This window comes from Enhydra lutris, unplaced genomic scaffold (genome assembly GCF_002288905.1).
Source record: "Enhydra lutris kenyoni isolate GAN:26980312 unplaced genomic scaffold, ASM228890v2 scaffoldscaffold54, whole genome shotgun sequence".
In the NCBI taxonomy this organism is placed as follows: domain Eukaryota; kingdom Metazoa; phylum Chordata; class Mammalia; order Carnivora; family Mustelidae; genus Enhydra; species Enhydra lutris.
The window spans coordinates 141,573-162,158 of record NW_019154138.1 but is presented as its reverse complement, the minus strand read 5'-3'; the positions used below and the strand labels follow the sequence as shown (position 1 = coordinate 162,158).

Genomic DNA, 20,586 nt, shown 5'->3' with positions numbered 1-20,586 from the left:
TATCAATATTTTACAACCTGTAATAAAGTTTCTAGGCAATGATCATGATTGGCTGCTACAGCCATTGGTTGAAAACTCATAGGGAACTTTATAGTGGATGGATCAGGCTGACAAAACTGAATCCACTGGTTTCTTAACCTCATCATCAGAAGAGATGACCAGGTGTCATATACTTCCTAATGGAAGTACACTGTGTCTCCTTTTAAGTATCCTTGCCCCCCCACCCCCCAAAAAAACTTTCCTAAAGCTGATCAAGTCTTTAGGTCTTACTATTTACCAGAAGTGAAAGAAACAGAAGAACATGTTAGATGACCCCATGAAGATGCAATCAATAAAATTCAGAGTGTGGAAAACTTAAATAAATTGCAAGGAGAAAAGGAGGGAAGGATAATTTATAGAATAAAAGTGATTTAGTTAAGTGCAGTGGCTGACCCTTGTTTGGATCCTTATTTGAACAAGCCAATGATAAAACAACAACAGCAACAATAGCAGAAGAGACAAACAGGGAAAATTCAACACTAACTGGATATTTGGATATTAAAGAATTTTAACTTTTTTTTGATGTAAAGATTTATTTTAGAGCTACATACTAAAATTTGTGAATGATATTATATGTTTGACATTTGATAAAGTAATCCAGTGTCGGTATGGTGGGGGTGGGGAGCAAAGAAGTGAGTGGGTAAGGTAGAGATGAAATAAGATTGCCTATGCGTGGATCATTGTTGAAGCTGGGCGATGCAGCTTCATCATAGTATCATGGTATTCATGATACTATTTGCTCTTGTATATGTTTGAAATTTTCCATAATAAAAATTTGTTAATTACTTGGATAGGTTTAAAAAAATTAGATTCTGTATCTACCTCCCACCCTCCCCAAAGATTCTGATTTACTGGTCTGGAATAGGTTTGAGAACCAATTTTTAAAAGCTTCCAAGACGGCTCTAACATGTAGCTAGGTTTGAGAACTGCTACCTTATATTACTTCCCTAGATGATCTCATCTGTTGCTTTAATGCCATCAGTAAGCTGACAACTCCCAGACTTATATCTTTAGCCCTGACCTTTCCCTTGGGCTCTGGGTTTGTTATATTCATCTTTACTCTTGACATCATCCACTCGGAGGTCAGATAGGCATCTCAATTCAAACATGGAGAAAACAACTCTGTTTTTAACCTAAACCTGTTTTTCTCCAAGTCTTTTCTGTCTTAATAAATGGCACTACCATCCACCCAATTATAGATGGTCAATAAAACTTTCCTCTTTTTTTGATTTTATTTATTTAGAGCATAAGCTGGTGGGGGGAGGGATAGAGGGAGAGGGAGAAGCAGATGCCTCACTTAGTCGACCTGGGACTCGATCCCAGGACTCCAGGATCATGATCTGAGCTGAAGGCAGACATTCCACAAACTGAGCCACCCAGGCACCCCAATAAATAGTTCTAATTAAAGATCATAATGGAACCAGTATTGTAGAAAAATTTCTTTGGCCAATCCATAGAAGTTCTATGACTCATGACTGAAGTCTAGCATGTATGCAGCTTTCTCTATTGGAGCTGATACAGTTGTTTCGATTTAGTCTTCAGCTTGCACACCTCCAGAACCCTAACACTGAGCCAGTGATTAAATTTGAATGATTTGAATTTATATTTCAGGTTTTTCTATCAAAACATTTGGAGGAGCTGGGATGAAGAAGAGGAGGATGAGTATGATTATTTTGTCCGATGTGTTGAACCTCGATTGAGATTGTAAGTTAGTGACCTGTACGTGTTGGAAAAATAGCTGCCCTGGTTTAATTTTACCCATCTGGTGTATGTGTATATTCAGGGGCCCACACACAGAACAGGCCACCATACAAATAGTATAACCCATTAAAAAGTTATTAAATGAAACTTGTGCAAGTGCAGAGAAACCTACTTTTAGTTTATAAAGTGAGTAACAGCAGAGTTCAGGGACACTGAAGTTAAAGAGCTAACTTTTATAAAATAAAACTCAGTTGAGCTGATGTGTTCAAAAAAACCAGTTGTTTGAAAAATAGTGAAATTAGTTGAATTATAGAAGACTTCTTTTGTTTTAATTTTTTAAAAGAGAACTTTAAAAAGTATTTGGCTTTATTCTAAGTTTCTACAGTAAAACACACTAGGTTAAACTAACAGAATTCTTTCAGGGTGTTTTGTCAAGTTCTTGTCCTTGAATCCTATTTGACAAATGGATGAAAATATGAAACAGTTAATATTGGTGCTGCATAAAAATTTCCTAAATAGTGAAACACATTCTTTTTCTAATTTGTCATATTTTAATAGGGAAAAATGCTTACGTTACAAAAAACCCTAGCTTAATGGTGCAACCCAAGTAGTTGTTTTGCACTGATTTTGTTAAATGTGGCATTCACATTTCCTCTAGATGGTACTCTAAGACTAGGTAATTTTTCTTGTATTCATAAGTGGTAATTTAAAGGCAGTGCTGCTATAAGAATAAAATTAGAACTGGCACTCAAAAAAATTTTGTAGAAGGTAATTTTTTTTTTCCTGTGTGAAAGATGATTTGGTTACATAAGATAAAGCAGTAACCCATTACATTTTTGTGGAACCCAGTTAGATTTAGTAAGTTTCTCTTGGTTTATATGGTAAATAAGAAGTTAAAAAAAAAAATATGTGAAAAGTCTGGTTAATGGTTCTACCTGATTTAGAATTATGTATGATTTCTATTTAGCCTTTCCAATTTTTCCATTGTGCATTTCCTATTTTCCCATAGTGTATTCAATAAAATGCCAGGATTTCAATAAGCTTGCATATTTTCTAGTTTTGGTACACTTGGCCTTAGAAAGCAATGATTGGTTTTGACTGAAGTGAAATGTAATGGTAGGTGAATATTGTGTATCTAGCAAATTGATCTTGGAAAGGAATGTATTCTGATTTGACAGCTTTACATGTTCAAACAGCAAGAAATGATTTACATACTTACCTTGTACATCACTGGCAGATGGGAAAGCATAAGGGAGGAATTGTTTTCAGTTATGGAGAAGAAACTATGGTACTTGGTAGGGAAACTGGAATGTTATCAAATGTAGGCAGACTCTTTATAAAAGGTCCCTGGGCAAAGATAGGTGTACTGTTATCAACAGGCAGGATTTAAAGGGAATCAAACCATATTGTCTTGATTTTGCACTGTGAGGTATATGTTTTTCCTTTTTAATTCAAAACGCTGTGCTTCAAAGCTGTGTCTGAGACACAGGTGTTGGTTCATTGCTTTTAGACCACAAAGTATCACTTTAATGAAAAGAAATAAGCTGATTGGCATGGATATTGGAAATGCTAAGAAACTTATTTTAAAATTTGAGTCTTAATCTTCATAACTTAATAGACCTGATCAAGCAGTCAGTGGTTTGGTTCCCAATTTTTTGTTTGCAGAGTGGATTTCTAGAATATCTTTAAATGAGTATGGATTAACCAAAGCAGACAAAATCCATGCTTTTCAAGCTTCACCTAATTCATTTAGTTGAAAAGTGGAAAAAAATTATTTTTTATTCATTTTAAATACTGTTTGAATGTTAACTGTAATTTCATGTAAATTTTTTAGGATGTAGTTCTGTTCTTTCCCCCCATCTTATTTAGAGCATGACTAAGTTGAAAAAACATCATCTAAGGCAATAGTTTTCAGCCTTGACTGCACATTAGAATCCCCAAGGAACTTTAAAAAAAACCTCTCTACTTCTAGAGATCAATTTTATTGGTCTGAATGGGGACCTAAGCATTTGTATTTTTAAAAGCTCCCCAGTGATTCTAATATGCAGTCAAGGTTGAAAAACTCTGGCCTCAGGTATAGCTAGTCAATAAACTTTTAACTGAGAAATGAAGCAATTATTTAAAACTATAGGTAATGACAAGAATATTGCAGTTTATTTTCAAATCCATTAATTTCACATCTGTTAACGTGATTGTACTACATTCATAAATTATTTTATTCCATCTAGAAATACTTTTTGTTCTATCTATATGTTTGAGAAGGTATATAAACTAATAATAAATTTTAAGAGCCAATAAGGTTGTCCAATACAAGGTTATTTTGTTTTAATCACTCTCTAGTTTAGTAATGGCGGCTTTATATATTTTTTTTTCTGCGACTCTCAAAGCCTTACCTTTTTGAAGCATACTGTAATAATCTTCCTGAGGGAATATTCAGCATAATTTTGTGTTGTAGTGCTTTAAATGTGAGGAAGGACTAAAGCCAATGCTTGAATCATTTTTAATTTTTGATCCTATAAATATGGTAATCTTCAAAATTATTATGAAACTATTAGGATACTTCCCTCCCCACCCTGCCCCACACTCCCAGATTGTCGCCCGACATCTGCTTATTAAGATTTTGAATCTAATATATGAGAACATAATTTTTTATTAAATAATGATACAAATGGTAAAACATGAACTTTCAGTGTTTCTAAAGCACAAATCTAAGGACAAAACCCAGCAACTCCCCAAAGCAAGAAACATTAGTGACTTTAACTAAGTGGTCCTTAAAACTTGAAATAGCTTCCACTTAGAGTGCTATTCAGAAAGACTTTACATGTACCTGAATTATGTACGATAAAATGCTTTTCTTCCTGGTCTTTGAGGACCAAATGGGCTGTTTTAATGATAGGAAAATGTGTCAGAAAGGCAGTGGATTTTAATTTGCTTTTAAACTTTCAGGCATTATGATATCCTTGAAGACCGAGTTCCTTCAGGACTTGTTGTTGATTACCGCAATCTGTTGTCCCAATGTGAGGAGAGTTACAGGACATTTTTAAATCTGAGAAGCAGTTTGTCAAATTGTAACTCTGATTCCGAGCAGGAAAACATCTCCATGGTTGAAGGGTTAAAATTATATTCAGAGATTGAACAGCTGAAACAAAAGCTAAAACTCATTGAGAATCCTTTGTTGAGGTATGTGTGTCTTTGTTATTCCTAGTTAGTTGGCATCTTTTCTAACCAGCTGTCTTACTAAGAACTGACAGGTCTGTTGGTTTCTCTAAGATACGTGTTCGGTTATCAGAAGAATTCGGATATCCAAGCAAAGGGCATTCGTCCAAATGGTCAGAAGGTCATGCATGTGGTCTCCTCCACCATGGTGACTGGTCTGCTGCGGTCTCTGCTCAGGGACAGGCTTTGTCAGGAGCCTTGTAAGGAGGAAACAGAAATTCAGGTAAAAGGAGTTTTTTGCCCGAGGTGGCTTTTTTTCTTCGAATTCACTCCAAGGTTTTCCTGAATTCTACAAAGCATTTACAGGAGCTTACCAGAACTATTCTTTTGTGAAATGGGTAGTAGTGAGAGCCCTGCCTGTCATCAGCATTAGGAACTTACCAAGCATGTGTTGATTATGAGGAGATACTTAAGTATGTAGTTTTGGCTCCCTTTATAAAGTGAAGCATGAGGGTACCTAGAGTGATATGTAGGTTGCCATTTTGGGGGTGTATATTAGCAATCTGTTTTTGTTTTCTAGTTCCATAGTGATCCGTTATCTGCTATAAATGCCTGCTATGAAGGTGATACTGTGATTGTTTGTCCTGGCCATTACATGGTACATGGTACATTCTCCATTGCTGATTCCATTGAGCTTGAAGGTGAGTCTGGAATATCATGCAACCAAACTCTCTTGCATGATACGCTTAAGAAAACAGTAAGTCACTTGGAGCTTGCTGAAGCTCCAAGAATATGATTTAATCCATTTGATTTCAAATGAGTTGCCCTAAAATATTAAGAGTTTTGAAAGTATATGGGGGATTGACTCAATGTTTGAGCAACTTGAGGTATGATTATTTGTATGTGTTGGGAAAATAAGCATATAGAGAAAAAAAGACCATTAGGAAGAAGCATATTTTCCAGATTATACGTGGTTCATGGAGAGGAAATCTCATTTCTAGAATAAAAATTTTTCCTAGCAATATTTTTTTAAAGTTTAGTATTTTTATTAACTGCTTACTCTTATTTCTTATATGTTATGGATATGTTGATGCATGGTTTTTTGTTTTTAAATTTAACATATTTTTGCATAGGTATAGGTCCAACTTGAAAGTGGACCAAAAATCTTTTATCTTATTCTTTATTTTTATTTTAAATTACTTTTAATTTTATTTTTCAAAGATTTATTTATTTGAGAGAGACTGTGAGAGAGAGTGAGCACCATCAGGAGGAGGGGCAGAGGGGGAAGAAGACTCCCTGCCCCGCAGGAACTCCATCCTGGGACTCCATCCTGGGACTCCGGGACAATGACCTGAACTGAAGGCAGATGCCCAACTGAGCCACCCAGGTGCCCTTATTAATTCTTTAAAAGCTTGCTGAGGGGCTTTTAAAGGTGGTTCAGTCAATTGAGCATTTGAATCTTGTTTTTGGCTCAGGTCTCAGGGTCTTGGGATCAAACCCAGCTATGGGCTTCACATTCTGCGGGGAGTCTGCTTCTCTCTCTCTTCCTCTGCCCTTCTCCAACTTGTGCTCTTGTGCTCTCTCTCCAGAGGGGGAAAAAAAAATTAAAAGCTTGCTGAATGTCAAATTCTACACTTCTGTATCTTGACCAAAGTGTACTTTTGAGAACATTTATGTTGAAAGATTCTATTAAAAATAACTTTTTAACAGGCATCATCGTATTGTACATTTAGAGAGATTCCTAAATTTAGGTTACTTTACAATTGTTCATCTTGGTCCTGTGTATTTCCATAACGTGTCAAATTTAGATGCACCTGTTCAACTATTTACCAAAAGAGCTTCAAGTTAGCAATAAAGCTTGTAATGCAAAAAATCGTTTATCATTTTGGGACTTGTGCAGCTGTTCACAAACTGCTTAAGCTATGTTCTTTATCTTTATCTTGTCAAAACTTCTTAATGGAAACAAGGCTAGGAGTTTAATTTCCTGCTGTTCACTAGTACATCACCTCACCCCCTTTTTTGTTTTATGTATGTAATTTTTGTTCTTTCTCCTCTCCAATATTTGATATATAATAGATGTGTGTGTATAAATAACACATCTGCAGGATAAGTCACTGCAATAAAAACACTTTATTTTTTGGCATAGTGAAAATAACATTGATATTATAGATTTTATGGTGGATAAGAGTTCTTCCTAGATTGGTGAAGGTATTAATAATGAAATTGTCAAAGTATAATAAATAACCATATAGAATTCTGATAGTTGAGTGTAAAGATTAGTAGATTTACTGACAGAGGGTATTTCTGAGAATTTGAGAAATCCTATGGTATCTCTAGTGTGAATTTATGGAGTACTTGTTCATGAGTAAGATTAAAGGTTATCTGATATCTTTTCTGATCTATAGCTAACACTTATCACAGGAGATATATAATTGAGTACCTACTGTGTTTAGGGTGTTACTAGTACTTATAGTAGGGTTTTCCTTTCTTGTTTAGAACATATCTTCACTGGGATGCCTGGGTGGCTCAGTTGGTTGGGCAGCTGCCTTCGGCTCAGGTCATGATCCCAGTGTCCTCGGATCGAGTCCCACGTCGGGCTCCTTGCTCCACAGGGAGCCTGCTTCTCCCTCTGATTCTGCCTGCCACTCTGTCTGCCTGTGCTCGCTCTCTCTCTCTCTCTGACAAATAAATAAATAAAATTAAAAAAAAAAAAAAAAAAGAACATATCTTCACTTAAGTGATGGTTTTATGTTTTAAACTACTAAGAATAGGGTGCCTGGGTGGCTCAGTCGTTAAGCATCTGCCTTCGGCTGGGGTCATGATCCCAGGGTCCCGGGACCCAGCAAAGCATCAGGCTTCCTGCTGAGTAGGAAGCCTGCTCTTCCTCTCCCACTCCCCCACTTGTGTTACCATTCTCCCTGTCTCTCTCTGTCAATTAAATAAATAAATCTTAAAAACCCTACTCAGAATATGTAGTATGTTTATGCAATAATCTGTTTTTTTTCTCAATATGACAATTCTTTTATTTTTTATTTTTTTGGTGATAAAAAAACAATGGTTATTATAGAAATGTTCCAACTACAGACAAAAAGAATCAGGAAAAAAAAATACTCAAAATCCAATCATCCAGTCTACCATTGGCAGCATTCCCAAGTATGGAGTACTCTGGGATTCTTCTCCAGTGTCCCTGAAATCTTGTCTGTGTCTTTTGATGTGGTGACTGCTTTCATTTACTCAAGCAAAGGCTCATCTTAGACAATGAGAGTTATTTCTTACAGCTTTGTTTATGTGCTTTTGTTTTATGATAAAAGTCAGGCAACTTCTCTGGTTTTCTGATACTTCAGTTTTTTGTAAGCCCATTCAGAGGTCTGGCCTGTATTATTAGTTTGGGATTTGTAGAGATACAGTGTTTTTTATTGGTTCACAAGGTAGATCTATTTCTTCAATAATTAAAATGGTTTTAAGTTTATTAGATTGGAAGTCGGTCTGTTTAAGAGAATACTAAAATTATTGTGTTCTGTTAGTCATCATACACAATTAAAAAAGAAAAAGTAAAGGAAAAAAGAATACTAAAATTAGAAAATCTTGAGAAATGCTTAGGTTTTTTTAAACCTAATTTATATTAGAATAATAGAATTTCAGAGTTGGGAAAAAATTTATAAGGGTTAAGTGCTTTAAAGCTTTTTGAACCAGCTGTATTTAGGATTATTTATTTTTATATAGCAGTTTTGTAGACAAATTTAGTGCTGAGCTGGTCTGAGAGGGTTGATAGGGTAGTCTTCCTGAAATGGGGGCAAATTGAGGAATTGTTATTATTAAAAATTTTATACCCTAGTTTAAATTAAACAAGATATGTAGGGAGATAATTAGATTTTATTTAAATGCAACTTGGTTGACTGGTCTCGTATTATTTGGAGCCATTTGAAATAGAGAAATCTATTGTAGCAATTTTAGTGTAGACATTTCCCTTCACTCATCTTAAATGCTCTTGTTCTCTTCCTTAGGGTATGGTCTACCAGATGATATTGTGATAGAAAAAAGGGGCAAAGGAGATACTTTTGTGGATTGTACAGGTGTAGATATTAAAATCTCAGGCATAAAATTTATCCAGCATGATGCTGTAGAAGGAATCTTGAGTAAGTATCTGAATATTTCCTGTCTTATTTTGTTCCAGGTTTTAAAAGAAAACTTTACTGTTCCTAGAAGATGCAGTTTAACAAACCACTTTTGAGTATGTGAAAGGCTGATTAATTATTTATGTACATAACATGATGACTTAGGAAGTTACTCTAAAGTAAAAAATAGTTCAGCCTATTCTTAAAAATTTGTTAGTTTAATATTGATTTCCTTGTGATCTTTTTTTTTTTTCCCCCTTTTAAAGATTCCAATATTGTGGTCTGTGTTCTTTGTATTCGATTTAGCCCTAGACTCAGTGCAGGTCTATTCACATTGTGCTGGTACTGGTTTTCTAGAATCTTAAATTGGGTCTCCTTTTCTTTTCCCTTCCAAGATACTCATGAAAGTTACTTTCTGATACTTTCTTGGGTAATGAAAAGTGCTTTTTTAACTTGATTTTGCATTTCTGAGATCAATTCAATCATTTTTAAGAATGCTGCTTTTATTTTTTATTTTATTTTTTTTTCAAATTTGAATATGAACTTTTATTTATTTATTTATTTATTTATTTATTTATTTATTTATTTTTATAAACATATATTTTTATCGCCAGGGGTACAGGTCTGTGAATCGCCAGGTTTACACACTTCACAGCACTCACCATAGCACATACCCTCCCCAATGTCCATAATCCCACCCCCCCCAAACCCCCTCCCCCCATCAACCCTCAGTTTGTTTTGTGAGATTAAGAGTCACTTATGGTTTGTCTCCCTCCCAATTCCATCTTGTTTCATTTACTCTTCTCCTACCCCCTTAACCCCCCATGTTGCATCTCCTCTCCCTCATATCAGGGAGATCATATGATAGTTGTCTTTCTCCGATTGACTTATTTCGCTAAGCATGATACCCTCTAGTAATCCAACGGGAGATCGAAGAGAAGAAGAACAGCAACTCTAGAATGCTGCTTTTAAATTTTAGTCATTATTTTATAAACTATGAGTTCGTAATTCTAGTATCAAAGTTTAAATGGTAGCTAGAGAAATATTTAGACCACCTAATGTCACCTCTAGACCATTTCTAATATTGGAAAACACACAGTACTTAAAGCATTTGATTGCGTGTTTTCATCCTAGTCATTCACCGTGGTAAGACCACATTGGAAAATTGTGTGCTGCAGTGTGAAACTACAGGAGTCACAGTGCGAACATCAGCAGAATTTTTAATGAAGAACTCGGATTTATATGGTGCCAAGGTAGGATAATCTCTTATCCTTTGGGGAAATAGTTTAGGTTTAAGTTCTAAATATGTAAACAAAATGTGGGACCAAGATGTAAATGCATACTCCTGTTCTCTTTCTTCAAAGAGGTTCAGACAATTTTAGGTATTAAGTCAGCCAGGTTCAGTTGTATAAGGAAGAAAAATAAGAAATCTCAGTTACTCTGTGCTAACTCTGAGAATTTTAGACCCTTCACATTTGTTAACTTTATAAATGATTTTATAGCAATTGAAGTTTAGTTGCTTTTGCTTTTTAATTAGACTTTTTATTTTGAGAGAATTGCTGAGATAAAATGTTGTAAGAAGTAATACAGAGAAATCCTGCATTGTATTCTGTTACTATTATTGCTTCTTGGCCTTTTGACTATGATCAGGTATATTCTGTTATTGTAACATCTTGCAAAACTATAGTACAACAGGTTAATGTCTATTCAGTCAAGTGGAGTATTCCCGTCACTCTAGGGATCCTGCATATTACCTTTTGGGACTGGCATCCACTTGCTTCTCCTTCAGACTTCTTTAATCATTCTCTTCACCATTTCTATTATTTCACCATTTCAAGAATGTTATGTAACTGTAAATCATCATGACCTTCTGGGATTGGCTTTTTTCACTCAGTACAATTCTCTGGAACTTGATCCAAGTTGTAGGTACCAATTGTTTGTTCTTTTTTTATTGCTGAATAGTATTCCAGCATATGGTTCTTGCAGTTTATTTAACTGTTCACCTGTTGAAGGGTATCTGGGTTGTTTCCAGGTTTTGGTTATTGTAAATAAAGCTGCAGTAAACATTTGCATATAGGTTACTATGTGAACACTTTATTTCTCTGGAGTAAATGCCCAGGAGTGCAGTTGTAGGACACATGGTAGCTGCATGTTTACTTTTTTTTTTAAAGACATGGCCAGACTTTTCCTGAGTAGTTATATCATTTTCATTCCCATCAGTGATGTTTGGGTGATACAGTTTCTCCATATCCTCACCAGCATTTGGTATTTTTATTGTTTTAATTTTAGCCATTCTGATAGGTGTATGGTTTTCTAATTTAATTTAATTTAATTTATTTTTTAAAGATTTAATTTAGTTGACAGAATGAATGAGCACAAGTGGGCAGAGCAGCAGGCAGAGGGAGAAGGAGAAGCAGGCTCTCTGCTGAGCAGGGAGCCTGATGTGGGGCTCGATCCCAGCACCTTGGGATTGTGACCTGAGCTGAAGGCAGCCGCTTAATCAACTGAGCCACCCAGGCGTCCTTATAGGTGTATGGTTTTAATTTGCATTTACCTAGTGGTTAGTGATGTGAAACATTTTTTCATATGCTTACTTGCCATCCTTCTCTTCAGTGAAATGTCTGTTTGTGACTTCTGCCCACTTTCTAACTGGATTATTTGTTCTTTTTAACTTGTGGAGTTTTGAGAGTTCTTTTTTTTTTTTTTTTTTAAAGATTTTATTTATTTATTTGACATAGAGAAATCACAAGTAGGCAAAGAGGCAGGCAGAGAGGAGAGGGGGAAGCAGGCTCCCCGATGAGCGGAGAGGCCAATGCAGGGCTCGATCCCCGGACCCTGGGTTCACGACCTGAGCCAAAGGCAGAGGCTTTAACCCATTGAGCCACCCAGGTGCCCAGAGAGTTCTTTTTATATTAGATACTAGTACTCTGGTGGGTATTTGGATTGCAGATTTTTTTTTTTTTTGAGAGAGAGAGAGAGAGAACATGTGCACACATCTGTGAATAGGCAGGGCGGGAGGGGCAGAGGGAGAGGGAGAGAGAGAATCTCAAGTCCAGCCATGGCACCATGTCCAGCTCAGAACCCTACTTGGGGCTTGATGCCATGACCCTCAGATCATGACCTAAACCAAAATCAAGAGTTGAATGCTCATCCCACTAAGCCACCCAGGTAGGTACCCCTGCAGATTTTTATGCTAGTCTATAGCTTGTCTTTTCATTTTCTTCACATGGGCTTTTATAGAGCAAAGTTTTAAATTTTGATGAAGTATAAGATATCAATTTTTCCCTTTATGGGTAGTGCTTTTGGTGTTAAGTGTAAGAACTCTTTGCCCAGCCTTAGATCTCAAAGATTTTCTCTTATTTTTTTTCCTAAAAATTTTATAATTTACATTTTACACGTAAGGTCATGATCCATTTTTGAGTAAATTTTGGTATAAATGTGAGTTTTAGGTTAAGGTTTATTTATTTGCCCATAGATGTCCAATTGTAACCACATCATTTCTTGAAAAGGTTGTCCTTCCTCCAATAAATTGGTTTGCACCTTTGTCAAAAATCATCTGGGAAATTTGTGTGGGCCCATTTTTGTGTTCTCTGTTCTGTTCTGCTGATCCGTATAGTTGTCCCTCTACCAATACCTGCTATTGTAAAGTCTTAAAATCTGATTGAGTGATTCCTCCCACTTTATTTGTCTTTTCCAAAATTGTTTCAGGTATTTTAGTTTCTTTGGATTTCAGTGAAAGTTTTAGAAAAAAGATTTTTTTAAAAAAGACTTTATTTATTAATTTGACAGACGGAGGTCACAAGTAGGCAGAGAGAGAGGAGGAAGCAGGCTCCCCGCTGAACAGAGATCCCAATGCGGGGCTCAATCCCAGGACCCTGGAATCATGACCTGAGCCGAAGTCAGAGGCTTTAACCCACTGAGCCACCCAGGCGCCCTGAAAGTTTTAGAAAAATATTGTCTCTATCTAAAAGAAAAATCTAGCTGAGATTGTGATATGAATTCTAGTAAACCTCTATATCAATTAGGGTAGGATGGACATCTTTTTTAATGTTAAAATTTTCAATCTTGTGGACACTCTGTCTCTCCCATTTATTTACATCTTTGGTTTCTTTCACCAGCATTTCCATAATTTTCAGTATACAAGTCTTGTATGTGTTTTGTTAGATTTATATGTAAATAGTTAATTTTTTTAGGTGATTATGAGTCATCTCATGTTTTTAATTTCAATTCCACGTGTTCATTTCTATATAGAAATATAATTGACTTGTCTTATATCCTGTGACCTTCCTGACTTTTCTTAGTTCTAGGTTTGTTTTTGTAGATTCCTCGGGATTTTCTACGTAGACATCTGCAAATAGAGACAGTTTTATTTCTTCCTTTCTGATATGTATGGTTTTGTTTCCTTTTTTTGCTTTATGGCACTGACTAGAACTTCTAGCACTATGTTGAATAAGAGTGGTCAGGGTGGATATCCTTACCTTGTTCTTGATATTAGGGAGAATGTATTCAATATTACACCAATAAGTACAAGGGTAACAGTAGGCTTTTTGTAGATAATCTTTTTTTTTTTTTTTTTAAGATTTTATTCATTAGAGAGAGAGAGACAGACAGAGAGAACACAAGCAATGGGAGAGGCAGAAGGAGAGGGAGAAGCAGACTCCTTGCTGAGCTGGGAGCCTGACATGGGACTTGATCACAGAACCCTGAGATACTGACCCAAGCCAAAGGCAGACACTTAACTGACTGAGCCACCCAGGTGCTCCGTAGATATTCTTTATCAAGTTAAAGAAGTTCTCTGTTTCTGTTTTGTAAGAATTTATATAATGAATGTATATTGACATTTGTCAGATTTTTTTTTAAAAGATTTTATTTATTTATTTATTTGTCAGAGAGCGAGAGAGAGCACAAGCAGGCAGAGCGGCAGGCAGAGGCAGAGAGAGAAGCAGGCTCCCCACTGAGCAAGGAGCCTGATGCGGGACTCGATCCCAGGACTCTGGGATCATGACCTGAGCCGAAGGCAGCGGCTTAACCAACTGAGCCACCCAGGTGTCCCTGTCAGATGTTTTTTCTGCATCATTTCATATGATTACATGATATTTCTTTTTGGATGAAAGAAAATGGTGGATTACATTGATTTTTCAAATTTTGAGCCAGTTTTGCATCCCTAGGATAAACACAACTTAGTCATAGTGTATATTTTTTTATATATTGGTGTATTATATTTGCTAATATTTTGTGAGGAGTTTTTACATCTGTATTCATGAGGGATATTGAAGTTTTCTTTATTTGCACTATCTTTGTCAAATTTTGGTATCAGGATATTAGCTTCATAAAACAAATTTGGCACTAGCTTGCATTAATTCTTTAAATGTTTGGTAGATTTTTCCAGTGAAATCATCTGGACCTGAAGATTTCTTTATTGCAGTTTTAAAATTTTGAATTCAGTTTCCTTAGTAGTTATAGGGCTGTTAAAATGACCTATTCTGTACGAGGCGAATTAACAGATATGTTCATAGGCTACAGAGCTCCTATGAGTGGGCGTCAGGTCAGTGGGTGAAGGGCTTTCCTGTCCGGCGGCAGTGGCGGCGGTGGCCGCTGGTGTAACAGGTGTCGTATGTACCACCTCCCACCAGCCCATTCGGCCTCGCACCAGCCTGCGGAGGCAGGTGGCAGCTCTTCTGTTAAGTTGTCAAATTAACATATTTCGAGTTGTTTGTAGTATTCCTTTAATCTTTTGATTTCTGCAGGGTCAGTGCTGCTATCTCAATTCATTCTTCTTCTTCTTTTTTTTTTTTTAAAGCTTTTATTTATTTGACAGAGAGAGATCACAAGCAGGCAGAGAGGCAGGCAGAGAGAGAGGAGGAAGCAGGCTCCCCGCCGAGCAGAGCGCCCGATGCGGGGCTCGATCCCAGGACCCTGGGATCATGACCTGAGCCGAAAGCAGAGGCTTTAACCCACTGAGCCGCCCAGGCGCCCCTCAATTCATTCTTGATATTGTTGGTTTGTTATGGTCCCACAGGTCCCTAAGGCTCTATTCACTTTTCCTTTTCAGTGCATTGTCTCTCTATTGTTCAGATTGGGTAATTTCTGTTGTTCTATCTTCCCAGTTCACTGATTCTTTGCTCTGTCTTTTTCTTTCTGCCAGTGAACCCATCCATGGAGCTTTTAATTTCAGTTATTTTTGAGTTCTGAAATTTCCATTTGGTCCTTTATATCTTCTGTTTCTTTGCTGAGGCTCTCTATTTCTGTATGTGCCTTTCATTTTTCATTTTTTTTAAGTATGTTCATAATTGCTCATTAAGCATTTTTTAGCATGGCTGCTCTAAAATCATTGTGACTCTAACATGTCTGGACATCGTGGTTTTGGCATCTGTTGACCATCTTATTCAGTTTGACATCTTCCTAACTTTTGGTATGGTGAGTGATTTTCAGATGAAACCTGGACATCTTGTATTGTATTATGAGAACCTGGATCTTCTGTTTTAGCTTTGGACACTATAGGAAGCGGTGGAGTGGAGGTTAGTGCCTTGTTACTGCCAGGTGGAGGAACGTGTAAGTCTAGGTTTTCCATTTAGCCTCCACTGATACCCAGTTTGAATGCGGGAGCTGATACTGCTGGGAGGGGGTGGAAATTCTGGTTTCTCACATGGTGTCTGCTGACACTGTGCCCCACAGCAGTAGCCTTGTTATCACTGGGCAATGGTGGAAGTCCAGACTTTCTACATGGCCTGCTCTGATATCACTCTAGTGGGGAGGGGGAGTGGCACTTTGTTACTGTTGGATGGGAGTGTGTAGTCTCCACTGATGCTGGTAGGGCCTTGTTACTGGCTGGTGGGATGCAAATCCTGGCTTCTTGCTTGGCCTTCTCTGACACCACACCATTGGGAGAGTTGGGGTGCCAGTAGGCACCAGCCTTGAGAAGGTGGAAGTCTATTCTCTCCTCTTGGCATTTGCCAGCATGCATAGGGATGGGCCACTGTTTTTATCTTTGCTGTTTGGCTGGTATAGAGCTATAACTGTCTGAAAGTTTTCTGTCTGTCTAGGCTGCCTGGTCCTTTGGCTAGAGAGAGCAAGCTTTTCAGGGGGCTTTTCTGGTCTGTGTCTGGTGTTAATGGATTGCCAAATTCTTCATCCTCAAGTTTGGGGAAGAAAGCCCAATTAGCAGATCTTTTACCTAATGTTGTGAAGTGGGCCATGTGGGCATATATGTTCTTGTATCTCTAAGGGGGGAATTAATAATAAATGTTTTCTCATGGCATATATTACTCTTAGAAAAACAACTCAATATACATGCAATAGATGCGTTATAAATGGTTAATAACAACTCTTCTTCATATCTGATATTGTGTATGAAATTATTCCAAAAAATTATTTCTTAAATAACTATAGAAGAGGTTTGAATAAATGATTTTTTTTTTAAAGATTTTATTTATTTATTTGACAGAGATCACAAGTAGGCAGAGAAGCAGGCAGAGAGAGATAGGAGGAAGCAGACTCTCTGCTGAGCAGAGAGCCCGATGTGGGGCTCGATCCCAGGACCCTGGGATCATGACCTGAGCCGAAGGCAGAGGCTTTAACCCACTGAGCCACCCAGGCGTCCCTGAATAAATGATTTTTACTTCCCAAAGTGCTTAGTATAACTTCAGGGAATAAATTCTTCCTGTTACTATTACTTCTTAATTGGTACCATGTGGTCCCAAGGCATAGTGTGAAAGGGCTGGGCCATGCATGGATCTTTCTGGTTACTTCATATAAATGAGACTCTTGAATTGGCTGCTAATTTTAATGTGTGTAGTAGTGGAGTCCATTAATTGTTTAGCTCATAAAAGTGATTTTTAAGTTACAATGGAATATTTTAAAACTAAGGTGTTTTTAAAAATATCGGGTCTTTTATCTATCCTTACATTACAATATTTTACTAGACTCATACTGTTCTCCAACTAATTGACTATCTCAGAGAGGATGTTCACGTTAAATAAGTGCAAAATTGTTAAATAATTTGTTCTTTTTCTTTGGCAGAATCAGAAAACTGACTTGTCCAGAATGAAAGGGAGTGGGACAGTAATCAGGTGTTGATAATCTTAGCCAGTGTTTTGTGTGTGTTTCTGTGTATGGTTTTTGAAAGTGATAAATGATAGACAACTTTCTGGAAATGGAACAAATGGAAATGTTGATTAGAAATAGAAGCTTTCTGTAAAACACTTTATATTTACACCATGTTAAGTTTTAAGAACTGATTGTAATAAACCTTCTCTTGTAGTCCTGCCTTTAAAAAACTGATTGTGATACCTTAAAATGTAACTTGTAGGGTGCTGGTATAGAAATATATCCTGGAAGTAAGTGCACCTTGATTGACAATGAAATCCATCACTGCAAGGAAGGGATACTCATTAAGGTGAGTGTACCTGCTAAAACACCCTCTTTCTAAAGAGTTGGAATGGTTTCATTTAAGAAATAATTATGTTTCATTAAATTCCCATGTTGAGTTCTATTGTTTTCTGTTTTTGAAAAGCACAAACAGTATATATATCTTAATAATTATTTTGATGTTGATAGTTGGTGACTGAGGGTCTTTTGTGAGAATACCTTGATGTCTATAGATCTGTAGAAATGACAGAGGAATGCTGTGTCACTCAGACCTCACAGACTGTGCTACCACTTATTAATAAGCGTAGCTCTCACCTTTATTTTTAGAATAGCCTGAAAAAAGTGAGAAGATTTTTAAAATCAGGTGTGTTGAATATGACAGTTCCTTAAAACATTTGTTTTCAATATCACAGGACTTCTTAGATGAACATTATGACATTCCCAAAATATCCATGGTGAATAATGTCATACATAATAATGAAGGTTATGGTGTTGTCTTGGTGAAACCTACAATCTTCTCTGACCTGCAGGAAAATGTCCAAGATGAAACTGAAGGTATGCTATACTTAGTGATTTTTTAAAATAAAAACTAGATCTAGTTTATTTTATTTCAGCACTAAACTTTGATTTAGGATCTTAGTCTTCTTCTCCTCCTTAACAAAGATAACTTGCATATGCTTGGAAATGGAGATAGAGAAGCTTAGGGGAGCTGTTACATTATAGACTCTCAGGGTGAAGAAACTTTCAAGGTCAACTAGTTCACCTATTCATTCAAAACCCTGGTGTGTGGTTTCTTTGGTTGCCCAGTTCCCTTATCATGCTTGGCTTTCTGTACATTTCTAGAATAAAGCTGGGCACATGACAGCAGCAGTAGCTCCCACCGGCATTTGTTAAGGATGGAGGCAGAGAAGTGCGTGTGCCAGCTTGAAGCCTGCATTTCCTGGAGGAGATCATGGAGTTTATCTCTATTTTTTTATTGGCAGAAATAATGCCTCCCTGTCAACTGTTTTTCTTGGCAACAAAGCTGAGCTAATTCAGTAGGAAATTCATGAGTTTCAAGCCATGACCCAGATTACTATGAAATCTCAGTCAGAGGGATTAAGCACTGGCATGGGGGGAGGAAAGTAGTCCTTGTCAGCCTTTAGGACCCACTTCAGTTTTCTGTGAGTTCTTTTTCTTCCCACAGTTCTGCGGGTCAGAAGTCCAGGTGGGCTTGGGTGCATTATGTACTTAGGATCTCAGAAAGGTGAAATTGAGGTGAATGGGCTTTTATCTGAGAGCTCTCGGGGGAAGATCTCCTTCTGAGCTCATTCATATCGTTGGCAGAATCCATTTCCTCGAGGTTGTAGGAGTGAGGTCTCCATTTTTTTCTACTGGCCGGGGATTGTTCTCAGCTTCTAAAGAGGCTGCTCTCAGGTGCTTGCCCCATAACCTCTCTGTCTCAGCAACCTTCCTTAAGAAACCCTCCCTCAAAGCAAATTTTGCTTGTGCTTCAAATCTCCCTCAGGTTTTGAATTTCTTCCTGCTTTCCTCTTCTTCATCTAGCCAGAGAAAACCCTCCTTTTAGAGTCCATATGGTTAGGTTAGGGACACCTGAATTACCATCTTAAAATCAGCTGATTAGTAACCTTAATTACATTTGCAAAACCAGTTTGCCATTTAACAATCATGAGAGTAACACTGGGGTTTGGGCATCAGGACCATCTAGAATTCTGCTCCTCAATAAACGCTGATGACGCTGGCGTTAGCTGCTAGAGTGGGAGTTCCTTTAGGAAGAGTGGCACTGTCTTATTAATCTTTGCATTTGGCTCCTAACACCAGGCTTTGTGGGTGGTAAATACCCAGACAAGGTCTGTTGAGTGAATGAGAGTCTAGGATATAAAGAGAAAAGAATTCAAAATTTGTAGTCCTGTATGAGGGTCAGAAAGCCTTGGTACAAAGGGTAAGACAGCTGTTCATTGAGATACTTATGGCAAAGAGCGTATAGAATCCAGTTGGATGATAGCAGGAGTCCTTGGCAGAAAAAAACTTGAAAGCTCTAATAGAATGTAGAAATATATATATATTTTTCATTGTGTTATTTTGTACATTTAACTTTATTTGTTATAATCTGTTTGTTTCTCCAGAAGATAGAGCACTTAAAACTCCGACAAGTGAGGAGGCAGGCACAGCGGAAAGGGTGGATCTAGAAGAGCTGATTCAGTGTGCAACTGGCAAAAGGGAGCTTTATGCAAGATCCAGCCTTTCTGAGCAAGTCGAAGGCAACTGTGAAATTGTAAATGAACTAGTTGCTGCCTCCACACAGAAGGGCCAGATGAAGAAGAAGAGGTTGAGTGAACTGGGGATCACGCAAGCTGATGACAACTTAATGTCACAGGAGATGTTTGTTTCAATTGTGGGGAACCAGTTCAAGTGGAACGGGAAAGGGAGTTTTGGCACATTTCTTTTCTGACCACCATGATGTAAATAGATAGCAAAATATTGGATTTTGTACATGCTGCCCCGAAAATCACTGCTGCTATCATAGTTCGCTTCATGTCTATATTTTATATTTGATAAATTTGATTGAGTTTGAGTGAAATGTACATCTATTTCTATCGCAGGTGTTGCACATGGAACATTCCCTCTATATAAGGAGGGTCATGAAAACATATAATATAGAAAATACTTAAAGATTAATTATCTAGAAAGTCTTGCTTTCATACATGTCATTCTGTCATATTATTGAGCCTGTCAGTAACTTTCTAGTGTAAATACACTTTTTAACCTAGCACTTCAAAGATGAGGAAGAAAGTCAGGGGATGCAAGATGAGTGCCCAGAAATGCAGTAAGTGTCAAATGTGCAGTGTTCTTACACTTGTCTTTTTTCCCGAATTATAGCAAGTCTGATTTCCATGCCGCATTTGCATAATACTTGTCTTAAAATAAAAGCTTTTATGATTGGGATGTTATCTGCATAATCAGACTTATTATTGAGAATCTGAGTGGGATGCATTTTTATGTTGAACTGTGTAATCATCAAAACAGTAATAGATAGCACGGCAGGTCTGAAACATATGAGATGTGTTATTCACAGCCGATGCGTCTGTAGAGCATTTTCACTGTTGCTGAATATGATTGATTAAAAAGAAGGTGTTTTTCTTTTGCTATAACAGTATTCTGATCAAATTTCTAATGTCTTACACACAGTGATTACTTTTACAATCTA

The 20,586-nt window shown here is 37.1% G+C and overlaps 1 protein-coding gene across 3 annotated transcripts in view; it reads left to right on the top strand.

Moving 5' to 3' along the window:
- The window catches only part of LOC111157363 (SHC binding and spindle associated 1), a 29,022-nt gene extending 9,192 nt beyond the window's left edge, over nt 1-19,830 (top strand). For 2 of the 3 annotated variants that reach the window (XM_022518710.1, XM_022518708.1), the window contains exons 5-13: nt 1,651-1,743; nt 4,687-4,920; nt 5,011-5,179; nt 5,477-5,597; nt 8,901-9,032; nt 10,146-10,264; nt 17,320-17,406; nt 17,792-17,933; nt 19,505-19,830. In XM_022518710.1, the coding sequence (XP_022374418.1) occupies nt 1,651-1,743; nt 4,687-4,920; nt 5,011-5,179; nt 5,477-5,597; nt 8,901-9,032; nt 10,146-10,264; nt 17,320-17,406; nt 17,792-17,933; nt 19,505-19,830 (1,423 nt within the window). The remainder of the gene's footprint in view (nt 1-1,650; nt 1,744-4,686; nt 4,921-5,010; nt 5,180-5,476; nt 5,598-8,900; nt 9,033-10,145; nt 10,265-17,319; nt 17,407-17,791; nt 17,934-19,504) is intronic. The other variant, XM_022518711.1, reaches the window with a different exon arrangement.
- Nucleotides 19,831-20,586: the final 756 nt, after the last annotated feature.